Genomic DNA, 23,977 nt, shown 5'->3' with positions numbered 1-23,977 from the left:
AGCTGGCTGCTTTAGATTTAGCATCTTTGCTTTACGTGCAATTTCAGTATTTTTATTTTTGTGGAAATCAAAAGGAAGGACACAACCTCTTTGGAAAATAATGGAAGTAGTTACATTATAGTAAATATATTATAACTAGGTTTTTTTTCCGTATTCTCAAAAGCACATTGGACTCTTAGAGCAAAATGGGGAAAAAATCGCTTCACATCTAATCATGAGTTGGGAAGCTTTCTCTGGAAAGTGTGACTGGGCTTAAGACATCAATTTCAGCAGAATTTAAGTTTTGATTAAAGAAAATAATAATAATCCTTCTCATATAGTTGTAAAGGTTAAACCTTCCAAAAGTGGCCTGAATGTAAAGCAATGCAGTGTTGTCTCACAGATTCTACAGACAGCTTCAGTCACTTCCTTGTTGCTCATAGCTTTTCTAAAAAACAGAATGGTGAAATGAATGTCAAACCTTGTTGGTAGCAGTGAAACTGTTAGAAATACTTTCCATTTAATGCTGCTGCTTAGGAAAACTGTAAGGAGCACCAAATGGTGGCAGGACCAGAGGTATTCATAGAGGGTGACCCATAAATAAGGATTACGGGGAAGGGTAAAATAGCAGACAACTTTTGTTTCTTCCTCCCATGCCCTGGCAGTGACCAAAAGGCTCCAGATAGAGGGAAGAGACAGAAATCTAATTTCCCTTTCTACCATGCAGGGAGATTCACATTTATCAGATCCGTACTAGCCAGGTCTCCAAGCAGTGTCCAGGTCAGCATTCTGTAAAACTAGTTCCCCTTCCCAGCAGCTGGGGAATGCAACACAGTGCTCTATTTCTGCATCTACTAGCTACTACATTTAGTTCCCCCACAAGGGTAGTCCTGAATTTTTGCAAGCCATATTTTAGAAACACAAAACTGAAGTGTAATTTCAAGCACTCTGAAACAAAAAATATATAATAGAGCAATTTAACTGGAAGTGTTAATGGATTTTTGTTTTAATATGTTATGGACTTGCAGTTTTGGCCATCTGATTTTGTGTCATTCCAGAATGACTTGTGACAGTATATTTACTGTGATATTTAACTATAATACAGTAGGACATGCAGTTCATTTTTAAACACATTTTACTGATTAAAAAAATAAAGAAATCTATTAAATTAGAGGATCTCTGGCTTTGGAATAGCCACCTTTTACTAGTCCAGCAGAACCGGCCTGTCTAAACTTCAGGCTATAGAGTAAGGCCCATCTGTTCTCTCAGGTTTTGCCTGAAACGGGTGATTATGAAGTATGCATAGACTATATTTGGTGGGTGAGAAAGCTATATCACCCCTAGACTGTCATCCTTGTATCATATTGGATAATATTTCATGTAGTAGTGTCATAAGTGATACTGCTTCTTGGAAATTATGTATTGTTACTTTATTTTGTACCTTTACTACATTTAGCTCTAACAGTCACCTGTTTCTTATGGATTGAGATTAGGTAGTCAAATACCTATTGAGCCTCCTTTTGCTTAGCTTTGCAGAACTCACAAGTGCCATCGTGTATGATCAGTGATGCTATTTTGTTGCCCTCCTCTCAGGGATACCAGCATTTGGCATGAAATATAGAAGGCTCAAAGAAGCTACAGGTTCTTAAAGCAGGAGGATAATCTACTGAGTCTGAAAGAATGGTATGCTAAATTTTCAATCTCAGCGGAATTTTCTAGGAGGCTGAACTCTTATGAGGCTGTGGAAGAAAATTTCCCATGCTCTCTGTTAGCTACTTTTCAACTCTGCTCCAAACCTGTAGACACCTATGAATGGGAATGTTATGAAATTCCCTTATGCTTCTGCAGTAAAAGATCCTGGAAGTGAAGGCTTCACTTTACTATCCCCCTAATTAAGCAAAGTAGTATTTTGCCCTGGAATTAATGTGCCTGAGCCTAGAAGCAACAAAATCCAGAATTCCTCAAAAAATTAAATTGTGTCTATGCTGTGGGACAGAGGAAGGAAGGAATTACTAGTTCTCTTTGTGCAACTAATGATTTCAACTAATGCAGTAGTAATGGAAACATTAAAATAAATTAGAATAATTCTGTTCCTCGTGGGCTGGTATCCACGTCATAAAGATGTCATTACAGCTTGTTTTAATTGTCTGTCTCAGAAGAGGAACCAAGGATAATGTTTTAATTATTTTTAACTCTGTAAAGCATTTTAGGAACACACTTTGAATGAAAGAAGTTGAACCAAATGGATTTGTATTGTAGGAATTGAACTGGCATCGAGTTTGAATCTCTCTCTTCACCACTGAGATGTGGGAGTGAGTGTATGCTAGGATAGAGGCCTGTGCTTGCAGTGCACTACTGCTGATTGAGTATCTGTTTTTCTGTTTTGTAGATAAATAGATCTTTTTAAAATTTACTTTAAAAAAATCCCTATTTTGTCATTCCTCATTCTTCAAAGGTCCCTTTCTGCTAGAAATGGTAATGAAATGCTAAACTGTATACTATTTGGCCACTACGTGGGGCAATGTGTAACACACGTCTGTTAGTCTGTAAGGTGCCACAGGACTCTCTTTCACACGTTAATGGGCCACTTTACCTTGACTGACCCCTTAGAACAGGAGTGGCCAGCCTGTGGCTCCGGAGCCGCATGCGGCTCTTCAAAGGTTAATATGCGGCTCCTTTTTATAGGCACCGACTCCGGGGCTGGAGCTACAGATGCCAACTTTCCAATGTGCCGGGGAGTGCTCACTGCTCAACCCCCTGCTCTGCCCCAGGCCCTGCCCCACTCCACCCCTTCCCCCAAGGCCCCTGCCCCTTCCCCTGAGCTGGCCATGCCCTTGCTCCCCTCCCCTCCCCCCCCCGCCCCCCAGAGCCTCCTGCGCATGCAAAACAGCTGATTGCGGCAGGCGGGAGGTGCTGACTGGCAGGGCTGACGGCGGGTGGGAGGCGCTGGGGGCTGGAGGGCGGGAGCTGATGCGGGGGGGGCTGCTGACGTATTACTGTGGCTCTTTGGCAATGTACATTGGTAAATTTTGGCTCTTTCTGAGGCTCAGGTTGGCCACCCCTGCTTTAGAATATGTGTTAACTACTTATGCTAAACAATCTGTTCCATCTTACATTTAGCTGTGACGCTTGGAATACCTTTCCCATACCTGAAGAAGAGCGGTGTGTGGCTCGAAAGCTTGTCTCTCTAGCCAACAGAACTTGGTCCAATAAAACATTACCTTATCCACCTTGTCTCTCTAATACCAGGGAGGGAGAGGGGCTTGGGTGCAGGCTCTGGGGTGCACTTATCTCAAGCAGCTCCCAGAAGCAGCGGCGTGGCCCCCCTCCAGCTCCTACACAGAGGCGCAGTCAGGTGTCTCTGCGCACTGCCCCGTCTGCAGGCGCCACCCCTGCAGCTTCTATTGTCTGTGGTTCCCAGCCAATGGGAGCTGTGGGGGTGGCACTTGGGGCGGGGGCAGCATGCGGAGCCCACTGGCTACCCCTATGCATAGGAGCCGGAAGGGGGACATGCGGCTGCTTCTGGGAGCCGTGCGGAGCGAGGCAAGCCCTCAACCCCGCTGCCTGGCTGGAGCAGGGCAAGCCCTGGAACCTGCTCCCCGGCGGGTGCTCAAGGGCCGGATTAAAACATCTGGAGGGCCAGATGCGGCCCCCGGGCCATAGTTTGCCCACCCTTGGACTAGAGGATCATGGTGGTCCCTTCTGACCTTTAAAGTCTGATTCTGATTGTTATATGTCATCTGAATTACACAATATTGATCTTGATTCAATGACATTTCCTAGAAAGAATGTGCATAACTCTTCTCTGGATAACGATTTGTGTGCCACAATCAAAAGTATCGGTGTTCAATTTGTGCAGCAAGGAAATATTTGTAAATTTCTAACAAGCTATATAGTAGTTCAGCTCTTTAGGATAAATTTTATATTTGATCAAATAAATAATTGATTTGGAGCTATAGAAACAGAAGTTCAGTAAAACGTAGGGACTGGCAAATGGACAGTATTGAACAAAAGGTGGCAAATACTGACCTAATGCACTGATAATTACTACTTTTCTTATGAGGAAAGTGTTACCTCTTTATAATTCAAGGACTAAATTTGGTCTTGGTGTGACAGTCCATTGACATACATGATATTGTACTTGCTTATGCCACAGTTTAATTTTGCCCCTGATTTTTTTTTTATAGCATTTGGTGCCTACGTCTGAATATGGTAGTTGTGGTTTAGTGGTGTTCTGGAGGAAAGTAACTTGCAGTGTTCCATGCAATTTTAATAAACCTCTTAATTTTATGAATAATTGAGTTAGTGGGTATGGGTTAATTCCTTTATTTTATTACAAACTGTAATGCTTGTTTGATTTCAAGAAGCCACACATCAATTTCTACAGTCCATCTGTTGGTTCCCTAATAAAGGCCTTTGTACTAGTTGCCTCAAAACTAATTTGTCTAGTTTGTGGTTACTCAGTTCCTTTCAAAATGGATTCGTTCATCTGAAGTCGTGTATGTCAAGGCTTTAGTGTCCTCATTTTGTGGCAATGATTCTTTCCCCTGCTGACTCCATTCCCCCACCATACCCCCCTCCACTGGGGGCAGGGTGGAGGTCTAAAAATTTGGTGGAGAGTTTTCATTTTGGATTTTTAACCACCTCCACCAATAAATAGAATCCTGATGAGGTATTGATATCTACAGAAAATTTCTGTAGATAACTAAAATCTGTTTAATTATCAACATTTTCCTTCTCCCTTGTGCACTCAAATTGTCTTGTTCCAGCACTGTTTAAAGTGTTAGACTGCTGGCATAGTGTGTTTGCTGCTCTAATAAGAGCATTAAAGTACTTAGTTTGATGACAATGGTGTTTCAAGGATTATGAGTATTGCAGACGTTATGTAAATAGATGAGGGAAAAATAAAAAAAGAAATTTTGGAAAATCTTTTTGTGATAACCCCTCTCTTCCTCCTCATGTGACACTATGCTATTTAATACTGCTTCTCTAATAAAAAATGATTAGGAGTATGGAATGGTTGCCATGTGAGGAGAGATTAATATGACTGGGACTTTTCCGCTTGGAAAAGAGACGACTAAGGGGGGTTAAGATAGAGGTTTATAAAATCATGACTGGTGTGGAGAAAGTAAATAAGGAAGTGTTATTATTTACTCCTTCTCATGACACAAGAACTAAGAGTCACCAAATGAAATTAATAGGCAGCAGGTTTAAAACAAACAAAAGGAAGTATTTCCTCACACAATGCACAGTCGACCTATGGAATGCCTTGCCAGAGGATGTTGTGAAGGCCAAGACTATAACAGGGTTCAAAAAAGTTCTAGATAAATTCATGGAGTACAGTATAGGTCCATGAATGGCTATTAGCCAGGATGGGCAGGGATGCTGTCCCTAGCCCCTGTTTGCCAGAGTCTGGGAATGGGCGACAGGGAATGGATCACTTTTTATAATTACCTGTTCATTCCCTCTGGGGCACCTGGCATTGGCCATTGTCAGAAGACAGGATACTGGGCCAGATGGATCTTTGGTCTGACCCAGTATGACCGTTCTTATGTTATGGCACCCCTGGAAAGCACATTTGTTCATGAACACAAGTAGAAATGCTTAGAATTATACTCCAAGGATTTTTCCGTAGGACGAGTGGACTGTGAAATGGATGAGGATGTGAAATCCCAGTGATTTTACTCACATGTATAATCCCAGAGGAGGACATTTCGGTCAGCAATATACATTTGACTGCATCTTGCCATTAGTGCATGACTTCCAGCTCTTGTGCATTACTGGCGTTCTGTCTGCCTATATATTGATGCTTCATTTCACTTGATACACAAAGGGACACTGATTTTTTTCTGTAGCATTTAATGTTATCTCAGACTTGCTTGGGAAAATTGCTCATAGAGTGGGCAGCACAGATAGCGTATCAGAGAATAGACATACATTATCTCTGGAATCCAAATTTTTACTAAGGCTTATAAGACACAAGGGCTCTATGGCCATATTAGATGGAAGATTTGTTCTCCATCATTAGGTTTGTCTTGGATGTATGCCCTAGGATTGCTCTTAGAGTAGCCAGTACCTTTTTTTTAATGTGTCTGTATAGCAGTGAGCATAGCATAGCCCTGATCCTGATTGGGGTTTCTGTAAGCTACTGTAATTTAAATAATAACCATCATGCAGGTGGACTGGAAGATAACAATAAAAATTGTCAACAAAACATTTGTCAGATATTCCTCTGCATTGTTTAATCTTTTTACGCCAAATGGAAGTAAGAATCTGTCGCCTGGATCCTACTTCACTTCAGGTATCAGCTTGGCCAGGGGGTCTTTGTGAAGGTTATCCAACTGCGAACTAGTGGAAACTCTGTTGACTGCTAGAGTTCCAGTGCAACTTAATTTATGCCTTCAGTCAGGTATTCTTCCATATTATTTTCCTTCCATGAAATCTAAAAGGCTGCGAGAGACTATACTGTTTCTGAAAACTTGCTGTCTGCCATGTTTTTTAAAACTAGCTAGCCTTCAAGATGTCCTCTAATGACCATGATTAACCTCCTGTATGAAGGTCAGTGAATTGTAATCTCTGTTAATTAATTTTCCCTTTCTAGTAAGATGAAAAAATGTTCTCCACCCTTATTTTGACTTAATGCCAAAGTGTTTTTTGGCATTTAAAATGTTCAGCTGTCTTTCATATTTCTTTTGTAATAAGAGCTAAATTTTAAAGTGTCATTAGAACCAAATAATAGTACTTAGCACATACAGGACAGGGCTTTGCGTAAAACATAATATAAGAATGGCCATGCTGGGTCAGACCAATGGTCCATCTAGTCCAGAATCCAATCTTTTGATAGTGGCCTGTGCTAAATGCTTCAGAGGGAATGAACAAAGCAGGGAAATTATTGAATGATCCATCCTGTGTCATTCAGTCTCAGCTTTTGGCATCTTGAATACATCCTCACACCTCTGTGAGGAACACAGTCGTATCCCCATTTTTCAGATAGGGAAATAGAATCAGAGGTTGACTTGCCTAAGGCCACACAATGAGTCAGTGGCAGAGCCATTGAAAATCTGAGCTTTCCAGGCCTGTTCTCTGTTCACTAGACCACACTACTTTAGTATAATACGATATGAAACTCTGACATGGTTTAATATTTTCAATCAGGGAAGTGGTTGCTTCTTTGTTTATGAATTTCTTCAACATAGGAGGCATGGCAACACAAGCTGCTTATTAATTTATCAACCATTTAATATTCCTCCTGTCTGTGATAGGCTCGTGCTCAGAACACAGATGTAGTAAGTTGCCTCCATATGGTACTGTCTAATGAGTCAATTAGCTGACATGGGAAAAATCCTTGTTGTTAATTCTCTCTCTTGGTGGTGAGCCATCCTACAAGTGGTGGAGCAGTCTTTCACTGATACTTGATTATGGTATATATTCCAATTAGATAAAAAAAGCAATATTTAAGGATATATGTATTGTGGAAGTATTTCATAATTAGTGTAAGTATAGCTACATTCATTTTTTTTTCAGAATAGGCTTGAATAAATTCATTGAACATTGTTTTGGGCTCATTAATTCTAACTACGGCCACATTTTGTTTTTTATTGCTGCTGAGTCAAACTATATCTCATCGAGGAACTGAGTGAAAAGGGATGGTTTATGACACAGTCATTTATCTTTAGAGCCTACTAAACTTTTCCATGTACTAGTACATTCTCTTCACTGATCTAGTGGCTTGCAGTATTGTATCATTTGACATTGACATCCAAGTACACCTCTACCTTGATATAACGCTGTCCTCGGGAGCCAAAAAATCTTACTGCGTTATAGGTGAAACCGCGTTATATCGAACTTGATTTGATCCGCCGGAGCGCGCAGCCCTGCCCCCACGGAGCGCTGCTTTACCGCGTTATATTCAAATTCGTGTTATATCGGGTGTTATATCAGGGTAGAGGTGTACTTGCAATACAGTACTCTTCACCCAGAAAACTAATTTGACTAGTTCTGAAGAATTTGATATTGTACCATACTTATCTGTGCCAATATTACTTTGAAACCGCCTCAGTTTGCCTCATGGTAAGGCCAGCCCTGCGCAGAATTCATGTGCGGGAAGGAGCTGGTTGAGTGGGGGTGCAGGGACATATGGGGGAGGAAGGGCAGCTGAATGGGGGTGCAGAGATATGGGGACAGGCAGATGTGCCTGAATGAATGAGAGGTTAGGGCTGAGCCACAATCTGCATGGGGGAGGCTCTCTAACAATCCCCCTCCTCCCAAAAATGAAAACTGTTCCATACGTCTCACCCACAGCCAGCAACCCTCCAAGTTCACACCCAGGTTCCTTTCCAGCAGTTACCTCCCTCTCCCTCAGCTCCTCCATTACCCCTGACTCTCCAAAGTCTTTGCACTGCTTCTGAGGGGTGCAGGAAATACATTTCTATATTGTAGTTTAAATGAATTATTACTAGGGCTCCGTGTTTGTCACAGAGGTTGCGGAAGTAACAGATTCTGCGACTTTCCCCGACCTCCATGATTCCTCCAGGGCCACCCAAGCAGCTAGCTCTGGTGTCAGCTGCTCAGGTGGCCCCGGGGATAGCCACATGGCTGCTGCTGGAGCGGCTCTGCAGCCTGTTCCTGGAACTGCCCCGGGCCTGCTGCCCAGGAACTTCCTGAGCAGCAGCCAGTGCGGCTGGCCCCGGGGACTGCCTGAGCAGCCGCTGCTCGGCTGCCCCTGGCAGCTAGTGCTGCTTCTCCTCTCTCTCCCCCTCCCCCGCTGCCAGTAGCACCCCCTCTTTCTCGGGGCATCCTCCCCCGAGTAGCACTCCCCTGGGACACCCCTTGACAGCAGTGGCCTCCCAAGATTTAGTCACAGGTATTTTTAGTAAAAGTCATGGACAGGCCATTAATATTTTTTTATTGCCTCTGACCTTCCCCTGACTTTTACTAAAAATACCCTTGACTAAGTTGTAGCCTAACTATTACTCAAAGTTCTCTATTAATATGCCTACTAAGGAATCTGTTTGTCAGAAAATATTTTCTGAATCCTTTTTTGGTGTCTGTATTGTTAGACATACTTGCTCACAGGTATTTTGAAATATATTATCAAAATAATTGAAACTAGTGTGATTATATTTTTTGACAAAATATGCAGAATTTTGCAGAATTTTAAAATATGTGCAGTTTTTTAAATTTTTTGGTGCAGAGTTCCCCCAGGGGTATACCATTGTACTATGAAATCTGAGGTAAATGGAAAAGAGCATATTTATAAAAGAAAAGGATATGCATCCTAAGGGTTACAGTAAATACATACATATTTTGAACACAGGATCCCTAGAGAGTAGTGGGCATCAGCAGTTTCTGAAAGAGATTAGAATAGTAGGACATGAGCTCCTCTTGTCTAATAACTTTTAGACATTTTACACCATTGTTTGTAAATCTGAGGGTTTTCATCAACATTTTTAAAGTGAGAGAGTTTGGCAAACTGCCTAAACCTGTTACAGTAAATCGCTCATTGCATAGTTCACTACTATGGCTTCCCACAGGACCAGCTAATAGTTTCTTCACTGTAATCTGTACATTTTCTTATACCTAATAAAACAGAAGGTGACCTCTCATAGGACTTTTGAACTGGTTTCAGAAGCCTTACAGTTACAGATGCTTAGATTAGTGTTCCACTTTTTTATTAGCTCAGGCTCTCCGAAGCAGTGCTCTTTTTGGATTTGTTCTGACAGAACAATCATTTTAAATTACTTGGGTGACAAATCCTGGCCAAACCAATCCTCTGCTAGTATGTAAAACTACTTAGGCATTGGCAACAGTGCAGTCTTGTTGTAAAGAGCAGGATGCTGGGAACAAGGGTTTCTATATTCTTGTGGTCTGTAGAGCTGTATTCTGTGTGGGGCTTAATCCATCTTTACACGGAGGGAATGAGTTAAAATATGAGGATCTGAAGGCTTAACACCCCTGCATCTGCATCCCTCATTATACAAGGCAGCACATCTGCAGTCAAGGCTGCTGCAGCCCTGAGGCTCTAGTAGTAGTAGATAAGGTGCTCAGCTGGCATTCTGCAAACTTGGAGGAGTGTTCCTTACCATTATCCCTGTGGAACATCCCATTATACTGACAGTTCACTCTAATACTAACTCTCCTAGAAATTAGAAGCAAATTTTCTAGAACATTTTTGTCCAAGTTGGTAGGTAAACTATTTTGTTTTGATATTTATAGAAGATATTGTGTCATTGCATAGAAGCATAGGTTATAGGTAAGGCACATCCTATCTAGTCCCTGTTGAAATCTTGTTTTGTATTCTGATGTTTTCTGTCACTGTTTTCTCCAGGTTAGCACAGCTGTAGCATTTGCTAATTCTCACGTGTCATTATTTCTTATATTCCATCACACGTGTGGTTTTGGATCATGTGTGGCCTGTCATGCTGCACCAGGGTGAAGAACTGGAATATTAATTAGTGCTATAACAAGATTAAAAAAATCTTGTAAAAAAATTTGTAACAAGGCTTTTTATACCTCTTGCTCTTAATTCAGACAGTAGTTTTATTTTTCTTTCCTAAATCTCTAGAAAAATATAATTGATCTTTGGTATGTTGTTACTCAAAATAAGTCTCCATCAAACATGACTCCTCAGATTTCTTTCATGTTTCATGTATATGCTATTGGTGTTTAAAGAAATCAGTAGCTCACACAGGAGTTATTCAGTAGTCCTCATTCATGTTTCAGTCTTTAGGATTATACCTTCAGAGAACTCAACTGTGATGTTAGTATAATTTAGAACAAAATTGCTTGTGTATTTCTTTTGTTTTCAAAGGTTAATGCCAGAGGTTTTACATTTAGTTTTGTCAAAAGATTTTTTATTCATTGTAGACTTTCTAAACTAAGCACTAAAAAGTTAATAAACTTATTCTTTTAGATTCTGATTACTGTAGATTCTAAGAACGTGTAGGGTTTGTTTTTTGCCAACACAGATATAGTAAAATCTGAGCTGTTCTGAACATACTGTGTCGTTCAGGGTTTTTAGCTTCAGACAGTATGAAGAAAACCTGTTCGTATTTTCTGCAAGTTAGAAAAATGAACAGCACTTGAGATTTTTTTACTATTTGTATTTACAGTAGCACAGAGGCCTCGGTGAGTATGGGGAGTCCATTGTGCCAGTTGCTGTACAGATAGAGAATAAAAAACTATTAAATGCAAAAACATAGAACCCCAGAAGGGGGCTTGGGGCTTGCAAACCCATGCAATGTTTGTTAGTTGTGTGTAGTTTGTATTAGTAAAAGATGGAGTGTGCACAGTATTGCATTTATTGCATTGTTGTTTTGTTGTCAACTCAGTTTCTCATCAGAGGTTAGTCTTGGTCTGTCTAAGCAAGCAAGCTGCAGCAAGGCACTTACCTTATAACAGACGTTTTGTTTTTGAGATGAGCTGTGTGGTGAATACCCAACTGCCGATGCATGGGAGCATGAGCTTTCGTGGGTGAATACCCATGCATCCGACGAAGTGGGTATTCACCCACGAAAGCTCATGCTCCAAAACGTCTGTTAGTCTATAAGGTGCCCCAAGACTCTTTGCTAACTTCATTTATTTAAACATAGTTTTTAAATGCGTTTTCTCAGACACTGTATTCTTTTAGGACTCCAGGTTACCATAGAAACTGTTAGTTAAAATTCCTTGAGAGTATCCTAATAGACATCCATATGAAAGCTCACTTCTTATTTCAAGGCCCTCAATGTTAAATATAGTATGTGTCAATTTTCGAATGGTCAAAAAACACTGGGCTACAGAATTGCATTATTTCTTTGTTTGAAGAGAGACAGGAGGCCCTCTTTGTACATTGCTCAGACAGGATTTCTTCTTTCCAAAGAGGAATTGGAGAGGGTAAAATCCTACATCCCGGTACATGCAGAAGGCCCAACAGCACTGGAGATGTGTAATATGCTCCAGGAGGAGCATAAAGAGGAACGAGAACTGCTAGATAAAATAATAAAACTTCAAAGATCTATGTCTGGCATAGACATCGGATACTATGTTCTTAGTCTAATTTGTAGACAGACATGGAGAATCTTAAGGATATTATGACAGAAACAAAGTGCAGCTTATCTGAATTTATTAATATTATTCACAGAGGCAGCATCATTTTCAGAAACTCAGAAAACAGCTGTTTAGACTCTGGTTTACTTTCTGTGTGTCTGTCCCCTATACCCAATTATGCTAAATTTCTTGTTAAGGCTCTATGCCTGGGCTCTCACTCAGAATCATCACCATCATATGGACTTGGTTATTAAGAAAAACAAAAGGAAACTTACCTGATTTTTTTTCTGTCAACAACCCTTTTCCTTAAAGACAAGACAACTAGTCTAAATCAGTGGAACCATAACAAGTTACTGTAGCTGAGGATCTGGCCACAAGTTTCAAATACTTAATGACCCCCATCAAGTTCAAAGGCATCTATTATCTCCGCTATTGAGCCCAACTTGATCCTAAATATGTTTGCTGTAGCTGCTAACCCTTTCTCTGGTTTTCTGTTTGATATTTACTTACCAGTACTGCTGCAAGTGGTTATCTTTTCTAGACTGAAAAATTGTATAAAGTGTAAACATTTATAATGAAAGAATATTACTTGCAATAATAAAATCTGACACCCAGGACATGTTCTTTTCATTCATTAATATCAGCTGTTCAAGATACGTACAACATACAACAATACTGTACTGATGCTAAGCTATGGCTCAAAAACACACAGATGAACACTACAGTCAGCTGGTTAGAATATATTGCAGCGTTGTTTAAAATTTAACTTACCCAGTGGTTTGTTTCCATCATTTTTGTTGAGGTTATGAATCATTGGAGCTGATACCAAGTTCTGAAGTGAGTGGGAACTCTAATGAGAGTTTAAATGTGTAGCGCTTATTTATTACATGTTTGTTCAGTAGATTGTCTCTTTGAAAATAAAGATGAATGCTATCAGAATTAATACATTCACAGGTACTGTAGTTTCCACCTGAAACTGAGAATGAGACTACTTGTCTAAAATATTTAATTGCCTGCAATCAAACTATACATCTTTCAAAAACAAAAGCAGCACCAGATACGCCCCCTCCCCCAAAATCAGTGCCCAAGGACATAGTCTTTTTAAGATCTACAGATTAAACTATTGTATTTGCAGACTCTGTAATCACATTAATGGCTTTAAGGGTTGGTTTCTATTAGGGTGGTACAAAAAGGATGCAAGTTCTCCACCAAAGATTGTCTGGATAATCAGTAGGGTGATTATATTCAGTTCAGCTTTTTCAGAAAATGTCATTAGTCACATTCCACTTCAATTTCCTGCTCTTTTAATAGACTAGTATATTCATAGGCCCAAGCATGTTTCCTTTCTTTCCATGTTTTGAGAAGACATACTTCACGTTTTTCAACATTCAGAATGACTTGATTTGTTTAATGTAAATTATTTACTAACATTTTTCTTTTAGGGAATTGGTGTCCTGGCCACTTCTAATACTGACTACATAGGTCAGTCTACATGCAGTGCTCAAAAATAAACAATTGACTGCCAGAAGTGGTTTAGATGGTATTACATTGGCATTTTACCTAAAAGCTCATGCTTAGAATTTTATTTTTTTTGCTGTTGGTGCCTAGAAAACATGGTGCCATAAAATACAGACCCAAAATGTCACATACCACACATCACCTTGGTTATTTTGCCATTATGTTTGATTCCCTCCTCCCCCCATCCTTGATCCAGATTTTGTCTGACATTGTAAATTCTTTCTGGCAGGGATCTGTTGTCTTACATGCTTTTGGGTACTATATAAATAAGTCTGGTTTACTGTTGCAAGAGTCTATGCCTGAGCATATACCTAGTGACTGCCCTGTCTGTACATTGCTCAGACAGGATTTTTTCTTTCCAAAGAGGAATTGGAGAAGGTAAAATCCTCCATACTGGTACATGCAGAAGGCCCAACAGCACTGAAGATGTGTAATATCGTCCAAGAGGAGCATAAAGAGGAACGAGAACTGCTAGATAACATAATTAAAACTTCAAAGATTTTTTTTTATCCCATCGATAATCACTTGGGGAAAAGTACACTTTATGTAAAAGATATCAGCTGCCATGGAGAACTTCTGACTATTAGATTATAGACACATGTAATAAAGCATGTGAATTTGAAAAGTTAACCTATACGCTGACATAATTATTTGTTGTGTAAATGAAATTCAGGTTAAAACACCCATGTTCTCGGCTTTGTGAAGAACAGTGGATATTTGCAGGACTAGTGCAAAATTGGTTCCAAAATATAAGTGTGAGGAAGCAGTGAAAGAACTGAAGTGCATCTAATTAAAAATCATACCAGAGTATGAAGAACAGAATGCATAGATAAATAGCAGAGACCATATTTAATTTATCATAAATGTGGAATTAATTAAAACATGACACAAAGGTACCCAATACAAGGGTTCTGGTGTCATGTGTTGAGTAAAAGCAACCATTTTGCCAACACGTGTTGCTCTAAGCAGAGTGAATTTTTTTATATATATTTTATACAATTAAAAAAATAGGAAAGACTTTGGTGAACCTGCAGCCAGAGGGCAAAGCTCTTATGTTGCAGAAGCAGAGTTCTTTGTTGGATCTCCTTAATAAATTTGTGAAGCAAGGTTTAACAGATTGGTTTGTGGTATTGGAAATAAATGAACAAAAAGCTATCAAAATTGATAATGGAGCTGAATACAGTGTGATCACGGGAAGCATAAACAAAATGATTAACTGTCCAATGTTAAAGCTTTTGTTTCATGTAGCGGGCACAAAATGAGCCCTGTAGGAAAGCCACAGTGGCATGTTTGACTGAGCTATCACTCAGTTTGAAATAGGACTTTCTGTTATACTATGTAGCCTTGGGTTGACAAACAGTTTGCAAACATCAATGATCAGCTTGCCTACTAAACAGAATACAAAAGACTTTCTTAAAGAACTTGATCAGGCTTTTTATGGTCCCAGGTTCTTTAGGCTATACATTACATTGATACATTCCAGTGTGTTGCCAAAACACATGCACCAAGTAAAGTCCCACTGTCAATGAGATTAAAGTTGAATTTGACATGATATATTTAGACGTTACAGAGGAAATTCAGACACCAACTGACTGAGTTTACAGGAAAAAACAGGAAAAGAACAGGGCACCTTAAAGACTTAAACAATTTTTTTTTTTTTTGAGCTGATGAGCAGCTCAGCTCTTCTTCTTCGGATGCATAGAATGGAACACACAGACAGGAGATATTTATACATACAGAGAACATGAAAAGGTGGAAGTATACAAGTACTCCTGTTCTTTTTGTGGATACAGACTAACACGGCTGCTACTCTGAAACCTGAGTTTACAGGATGGCCACTGTAATAAAAAACAAACAAGTAAAGGATTTGTGTACATCCAAAAGATTTGGATAGGGCTATTAAATGCTACTCTATGAGAACAGTTGAGATCATGTATAGATTTTAAAATGCAAAATAATTTTCCGTTTTGGATGCAAACCAATGATTTTTGGCAAGTCTTACATGAGACGGAAAATTCAAATGCCTACAGGTTGTAGATATGTTTTGATTTTCATTCAGGATTCCATCTGAGTCAAGCATCCAACATGATGTCCTGAATCTTTGAGGATCTGAATGTGGGGAAAGTAACTGTTTGATTTGGGGCAAAAACGGAACCGCAAAATGAGAGTGCATACTGTATTATAGTGTGCTAAAGAGCCTGACAATGAACAGGAACAAGTGTCAGATAGAGCTAAATGACATTTTGAGATTGACTCAGATCTCAGACTCTTTGGGCTGGTCTACACTGGGCGGGGGGGGGGGCGGGGATCGATCTAAGATACGCAACTTCAGCTATGCTATTCGCATAGCTGAAGTCGAAGTATCTTAGTTCGACTTACCTGGCTGTCCTCATGGCGGCAAGTCAACTGCCGTGGCTCCCCCATCAACTCCACTTACTCCTCCTGCTGAGGTGGAGTACGGGCATTGATTCAGTGATCGATTTATCGCGTCTAGATGAGACACGATAAATTGATCCCCGATAGATCGATTACTACCTGCCGATCCGGCGGGTAGTGTAGACGTGGCCTTCGTTAATGAGGTCTTTGAGGGAGAGGGAGGCTGATTTATCTTAGCAGCTGAATGGGTGGAACCAGAAAGAAATTGTTTTGAGGAGAGACCTTTGAAGTTCAAGAATAGTAGTTATTGACAGATATCCTTTAAGAGGCAGAGTAATCCTCTCGTCCCTCTAAGGGATTCAGGTCTACTGACTTCCATGCTAGACATCATGCGTGTGTGAGTGAAAGATTAATTAGCTGTATTAGTTTTGTGAGGGTTATTTTGATATATACGATGGAGGTTTTTTATTACATCCAACAGCCATCAGAGTCAGTAATTGCTAACCTCTCCCCTATGATGGGAATATAAGCTTTTGTGACCCTGACCAATGTCATTTGAATCGAGCCAGAAAATAAAGACCGGTCGCTTATTGGCATTCCTTATTCTTACATCATTATCATAGAATGCAGCAAGTAGATTTCCTAATTCTCCTTTGATGGAGGCTTTCAGACTTTGTGGCTGCTTATTGGCAACTTTATGTGCCAGGACTAGTTGGTAGCTCTATCTTGAGTCCCACGCACAAATGTCTCTATCCAGTTGGTACTGAGGCATGAAGTGGTATTGGTACACAAAAAGTGTCTAGAAATACCAACAGCAATACGTTTCTTTTTCAAGTGAAAATTAGTTTGTATTGAGAAGGCGACCGGAAGTTAGGGAGTGTATTTCATCAGGTGAACTTCATATTGGGTTGACTAGCAAAATAGGTACTGGTTTCTTTAAACATAAGATTTTTTGTGAAATATAAAATGAAAAAAAGTATATTAAAGGATTTGCCAACCATTGAACTCATTCATGGACTAAGAAAAAAAAAACTGTTAGGGCTAGTGTAGCTGAGGGCTAGTTACATTTGTTTTCAAAGTCAGCAGTTTCCTCCCTACTCTTCCTACTACTTAGCTTACTCCTATCTCTTTATTCCATGGTTTTGTTACACTTTTTGATCCACCTGGAGCAGTAGCCAAACAATAAAGAAAATGTAATGTGACTGTGCTAGGATGCTACGTTGCCTCTCTCTTTTTTAAATCATAAACCAAAAGGAGGATTTAGATAATTGGATCTTTGCATTACAGTTGTTTCTCTAGAGATAAAAATTACAGAACAGTCTTTGCCACCTATTTGTAAGATGGTCTGGGAGTGCTGCTCTTGTACAAATTTCTGCCACCCCATTGTGTTATCAGAGACTTTGGCTTCTCATCTCTGTCTTCAGCTACATGGTGTCAGGAGGGCAAGCTTATCCCTCCTTTCAAGGAAATGAGGCAAGCGCATCCATTCCAGTCTTTATCTTCCCACTCTGCAGTCCTTGAAAGCTATGATAGGTAGTTCTGAAATGTGACCATTGAAAAAGGTGGAGAAAAGAATACTAAAAATGTGAGCCAGCCATTTTCATTTTGAGTTAATGTTTACTAAGTATTCTCTAACACGTTACAGCCATTGTTTTTGATAGAAAGAATCTGCAGTGTCTGTCAGTTCTGTGTTAAACTATTCCCCATTTTCTGACTCCATATAGACCACATTCTCGGTGACTGATTATAAAAAAAAATTCTACCTGATGGTCAGTGCATCCCATGGTGCTGTCCATGCATAAGGAAGAGTAGGCACTTGCTCGAAGAAACATTTTTGACATTGATAGTTTAGCTAATTATTTTAGAGTGTAATCTCCCCCTTTTGGCAAAGATTGGAAATAAATAGGTGAAGCCACTCTGGCAATGCTAAATTCTTCAGATTTTGTTGCCCCTGGTCAATCCAATTTTTGTCCTGCATGTGGTATGGAGACTGCCCTGTTTTCATTGCTCACTATCTCCAGCTTCTGGTGATGACCAAGAATCCTATGTCCATACTGATTTTATTAGCCCTGCCAGCTGCTTTTGATACCATTGACCACAAAGTATTGCAGACATGGCTGCTGTCTGTGTTAGGCATGGAGTCATTTTTAGAGTCACTGTTCTTTTCTTGCTGAGAGGTCTCACAAGGATAGTGTAGTGAAATGGACCTGCTACTGTGAGGACAGTCTCACGTGAGGTTACTGCAATATTCTGTGATGATGAATTTGTATGTGAGGCTGATGGCAGAGATCATAAGGTTGCTTGGGTTGTGGAGTCTTCCATATACACATGGTGCTCTGTTTTTCGTCTTTGTCACACCTAGCCAGTGCAGCTGACTATCTTGTCCAGTGTCTTGCTGGGACCAATGCTTGAATTAGAATGAGCTGGCTCAGACTCAACCAAGAGAAAACTATGGTTATTATGGTAGGATAGAGGAATCAAGCTGAGGAACTGGTGGAAGTAAATATTGCTATTTATTACCCAAATTCACAGCCTGTTAATCCACAGTTGCTTCTAGGATGGGGCAGTTTCCAAGAGCACTTTCAGTTGTTAGCTAAAAGATTGAAACTCTTTAGGATGCAGACCATCCCACCCAGCAATCCACAATTGATCTCCCACTGTCACGGGGAAGTTTGCCCAAAGATCAAGAATAGAATATAACCTTTAAATTTCCAGTTACAATGTTTTGTTTCATTCAGCATAGCACAACAGGAAAACATGCTCACCTTAAGGACCAGTGCTGTTTTTGCCTTTGTTTCTTTTTTTCCTTCTCCATCACCTCTAACTCTATCTCTTGCTCGGGTATCTATGTCCTCTTCCCCCCCCCCCCTTCTCTGCACCAACTCCCATTTCCACTAGTGGACTTCAAGTCCAATCCTTTCCCCTATTTGAATGTTAAATAAGCAGTGAAATAGAGATTGTCTGTCTTTTAAAATGCAGTTAGGCCTTTAGAGTTACCATTGGAATTAATAGTAGGTAGTGAAGTTCATACCTCTCAGAGCCATAGTTTCAGGCAGACAGCCTTGCACTGGGTACATTAAATTCATATATGGAATATTTCCTTTGCAACAATGAAAATAGAGACTACTACTTAATGAAAGTTTAGATTTTTGTATATCATGAACAGCCATGTGGGTACATAATCCCATCACATAGGCTGTATCTAGACTAGCAACTCTGTATTTGATCCCTCTCTTGTTAACACTTTATTTACAAAAATAAAAAAAATTAAAGGTACTGTGGTCTTTTAAGGTCTTGATCCTTAAATTTACAGTGGCACTACTTGCATGAGTAAATGTATACACGTGTGCACGTGTTTTCAGATTTGGGGCTGAAATTTCCAGTGTGGCCAGAATCCTTCAAAATAGTCCTTTGTCCCCCTTTCTAGAAATGACTTGCCTTGATTTTGTAGGACAAACAGTAAGAAATCTAAAAATTGGTTGCAATACCAAAGTGCACTCATTACACACGCAGGAAAAAAGATCAAAAATAGTTTTAGCTAATGCAGACTTAAATGCATTTTTCTTTTGTTGGAAGATCATTTTATTTCATTATCTATTTTTAGTCTAACAATACTCTCAGTTGTATATTTGCCATTGTTACAAGTGAGTCAAGCTTATAATAATATAGGCTTCAGAAATGTGTTTAAATTTAGGATTTATTTTTGACTTCTTGAAAGCCAAAAAGTTTAAAGATGATGACCTGAAGGTAATATTGAATTAATTTACCAAGGATTAAACACTGACTGTCTTCCCACTTTAGAGTTCAGTACTGTATCATAAGAAAACAAACAAATACATTTTATAAATCCATTTCTTTAAATGTAATCTGGATTTTTGTTCTGACCTTTGTTAATTAAAATAATTTGCTTGAGTTTCACGGACTTATCACTTTTATTTTTTAAAATCTGCTAAACTACCTTTATTCATTACTTTTTAAAAAATATCCCTGGATAATGTGCCAAAGAACATCTTAGTAGATCAGTTGGTAAGTAACTCAAGTTTACAGAGTTTCAAGATACTTGGGTTAGGGATCTAGCCACACAGAAATTTTCTGAGGGTGGTTGGATAGCAGGTTAGGGAATCAGAATCTGGTGCTGTTCACTGCTAGGGCTAAGCAAAATTGTTTCACTTAATAGAATACAGTTTGGCAGTGACCAAAACTGTCCATAAATTCAGGAGGAATTCAGCAAATAGTTTCAGCCAAATAAAAAATTAGTTGATTTTTCTTGAAAAAGTCAAAATGGTTTGTTTCAGATTTTTCTGAATAAACCATTTCAACATTTCTTTCAAATTGACTTTTTTGTTTCAAATCAACCCAAACACATTTTTTTAAATTTTTGTTTGTTTGTTTCGGTGAGGGTTACTTTTGGTTTGAAATGAGCCTAAACTGTTTCTGGATTTACTTATTTTTTGTTTCATCACCAAATTGGAAAAAATCAATTGCTGAACCCTAGTCGTTACCAATTGTCAGGCTGATTTGGTTAGGAGATTGCCCTTACAACTAGCATATTAGACTCCTAGTGGAAAATGTTAGCCCTTTTGCATGAGTATTCTGTAATGCAGGAGAGAGGAAAACAGGACACAAGATTTTGTAATGTTTTAATACTATATAATATATTCCATTATCATCAGCTAACACATATTCTTTACATGTTTACCCATTAAGGTGACAGATAAGTAGCATGAGGTTTATAGAGGAACACTGTTTCTTTAACTATATCTATCCATCTCACCTGAGCTTGAAACAGCAAGCAGCCAAGGAACTGTAACAAGATTATAATCATGTGAGAAAAAGAGAGAGGGATAGAGAAAAGCGGAGAGGCAGTGGCGAAAGCACATCCTCCAGAAGCTGTCATTTAAGGCTTCTTTTAAAAAAATAAAAAATAAAAAAAATCCTGATTCTATCAGCAGGGATTTTAGCTGTGCGTTAGTGTTTAGAAAAGCAAGAATGTTTTAAGTCACAACTTGCTTGACATGGTGTATCTGGTATTGCTATGTTACTATGCTGCTGCTTTACACCTTTTTAATTTCCTTCTTAGAATCAATCTACCGACGTGGAGCAAGAAGATGGAGGAAGCTCTACCGAGTGAATGGGCATCTGTTTCAAGCCAAACGCTTTAACAGAGTGAGTACTGTTGCTAAAAATGCCATTTTGGGGGTAATGCTCTGCAGTCATTGTTTTTTCAGTGTGTGCTTTTCCTGTATTTGGAACATGGGGAAGGAAAAGGAAAAGGGAGATGCTTGTTTATGTGAATTCAGTATGCAATATTATTCTCTGCACAACGACCAGAAAAAGTCTGAAGTTTTTGAATTATTTAGAGTCTGGGATGAGATCAGTAGTACATAATTAATGGAAATGTTCTCTTTTAAATGCTCTTACAAGCTTTTATTGTTGTTATTATTACTGTTATTTTTTTAAAGATATTTTTAGATCAGATTCTCTCCCTCTCTCTCATGGTTCTGATTTTCTGTAAGCACAGTTTATTGTCAATATTCCTTTCCATTCATTGTCTATATAAATGATTTTTATTAAATCTCTTAATATCCTGTCTTAACATGCTTGGAGCCGGAATTAGTATATAATGTAATTGGGGGGGGAAATTCTGGTATATGTATTTGAGCTGCAAATCAGTATATATGCCAAGATGCAACAACATGAAGGATCTGACTTAATCCATACAAGTAAGAGAACATAGCTTTAAAGGCTGAGACTCCTCCTTCCTTAACCTAGCCCATTGTGCCAGAATTTTGCAGCACAAATACTGTATATAAGATATACATCTTGGAATTCCATAAAAGCCTAAGTGCAAAGAGGTGGGTTAATTTTTAGATCCAAGAATGATATCCCATGACAGTAAAAGGAATCAAATCTTTGCTATTGTTTGGATAGAGTTTTTTGTTTCCAATGCTCTAGGGGGAAAAATGCCATTTGACATGTATTACAGAGATCTAAGGCTGGTTAAGGTTAAGTATTGCATCTGTGGACTGTTAAAATTTAAATGAGATGTATATACATAATGCACCTTTTCACCACATACTAAACAAGTATAGTGACTAAGATACCGTTTTTTATGCACATTTTGGAATGTGTTTTGCCTTTTTGCATGTTATACTTAATACATAATCAAAATGTATGCCTTTGGACAACATACATTTTAATTAGAAATCTACAGTATTATATTAGTAATTAGTAAAACATTTGTGAAAATTAGGCCTGTAGTTAATGTATATCTGTGGTTTTGAAACCTCACTAACATGGTCATTTTATTTTTGTTGACAGTCTCTAATAGGCCTGGTTTACACTAAACTTCAGTATTGAGAATAAATGAATTTCAGAGCTACAGCATCATAAAAATACAACTGAAGCTAGTAATAAAGACATCAGTGTATCATAGACAACAAAATATAGCGTGCAAGTATATACATATGCATATGTGTGTCTGAGATTAGATATCTAACTTCAGCCTTGAATGAGTTTCTATAGTCAATTCTGTAAATTTCTGAATTTATTCAAAATATCAGATTAATTGTGCAATTGAAATCACTTTTTAATACACCTATTGCAAGGCAAACACTGTAGTCCGCTTAGTGTCTTGTCTTACTCCTATTTTAATTTTCTGTTTATTTCTTATTTTTAAAAATATTGCACAAATGAAGGGTATATCATGTGAAGGGGGGAGAGGGCTAGAATGTACAACTCTGTTAATGTTCCTTTATATTCAACAGCACTGTAGATTGTGCTTGTCGATTTACTTACTCATAACTTTTACAAATACTTCTCAAAAATAGCAATTTGAAATGGGCACTTGTAAGATCCTGAATTTTAACCTCCTTGATTGTCAGCCTAATGTTAAAAAATAATAATAATAATAATAATAAAAATCTTCTGTACTAGATATATTTTAAGTGGGCTTATAAGACTGTACATAGCTCAGTTGCAGTATTAAAGTGCCCTCAATTATATAACCTTTTCTCTTTTGCTGTGAACCTCAAGTGCACTTGAATAGGAACCCAGTAAAAGAGTTATTAGAGTAATTTAGATGATCACAAGCCTTTGTGCCCACACACAACAGTGACTGCCCCTAAGATTATAAGTATATGTAATTGAAAACTATCCCTCAGTTCCTGTTTCTCGATCTGCAGTGCCTCACTCAAGGATGTCAGTCACTAAATTATCGTTTTTGCAGTCTGACATTTTCTTTAAACATCTTATTATTGGAGGCCTTTTATAGTTAGTCATTTTGTAAGCTATTTAGCCTGATCCCAGAATGACTCTCCATTATTTTCAATTTGTGACAAAATAAATAGAAAACTCACATAATTTGACATAAATGTGTCAGAAGAAGCCCAGAAGGCCTGAATTCAAATTGTTCCTCAACATTTACAAAAAATGTCCAATGGATCTGCTCTCTTTTTGCCATTTGTACTTGGAGTCTAAGCATGTAGACTCCTCTGGCCCCTCCTGAAACCCAGGGCTTTGAATGAGATAACTGTGAGGCTTTCCTTCCTAGGTAGTCAGCTAGGCTGGGACCTTGGATTTCTTCTCCATTATGCCTGTGAGAAACTAGCCAGTTAAAGATAGAAAGGTGCAGCAGGTATAGTCAATGTTTTTAAAAAAGGAAAAAGTTGACTATTTTGACTATTCCTTTCCCCCGCTCTTTATTTGTTGTTTGTGATCTTAGGTCCCATTCTTACAACTGGTTCTTCACTGGTGCAGGGTTCCTCCTGTGCAGAACTACAAATCCTTATAAATAGTGCAGACGGGCTTCAGAAAGATCATTCACTCTGTGACTAGTACTAGTAAGAATTCAAAGTGACTTAACCATTTTCTGAAGAGCACTGTGTTCCTGTAAGTGATTGATTTCACAGAAGAGGATCTGAAAGCCATACTGTAGCTTACAGGTTTGCTAGGCTAGACAGACTTTCACTGTTTTGGGGCTTGGAACAGTTACATCAGAGTTAGGTATAAGCCTGAGTGGAGGAGGAGGAATGCAAGACAGCATGTGCAGCTTTCAAGAATACAGTGAATCATGGGA

At 38.9% G+C, this 23,977-nt stretch overlaps 1 protein-coding gene across 6 annotated transcripts in view; it reads left to right on the top strand.

Annotated features, from left to right (window-relative positions):
* Positions 1-23,977, top strand: part of PRKCZ (protein kinase C zeta) — a 141,296-nt gene that overhangs the window by 55,644 nt on the left and 61,675 nt on the right. For all 6 annotated transcript variants that reach the window (XR_005590377.1, XM_039509143.1, XM_039509142.1 and 3 more), the window contains one exon: positions 20,981-21,066. Coding sequence is in view for 5 of the 6 variants with exons in the window: in XM_039509143.1 (XP_039365077.1) it covers positions 20,981-21,066 (86 nt within the window). In the remaining variant the exon portion in view is untranslated. The remainder of the gene's footprint in view (positions 1-20,980; positions 21,067-23,977) is intronic.

This window comes from Mauremys reevesii, linkage group 21 (genome assembly GCF_016161935.1).
Source record: "Mauremys reevesii isolate NIE-2019 linkage group 21, ASM1616193v1, whole genome shotgun sequence".
Taxonomy (NCBI): domain Eukaryota; kingdom Metazoa; phylum Chordata; order Testudines; family Geoemydidae; genus Mauremys; species Mauremys reevesii.
This window is presented reverse-complemented; position numbering and strand designations above follow the sequence as displayed.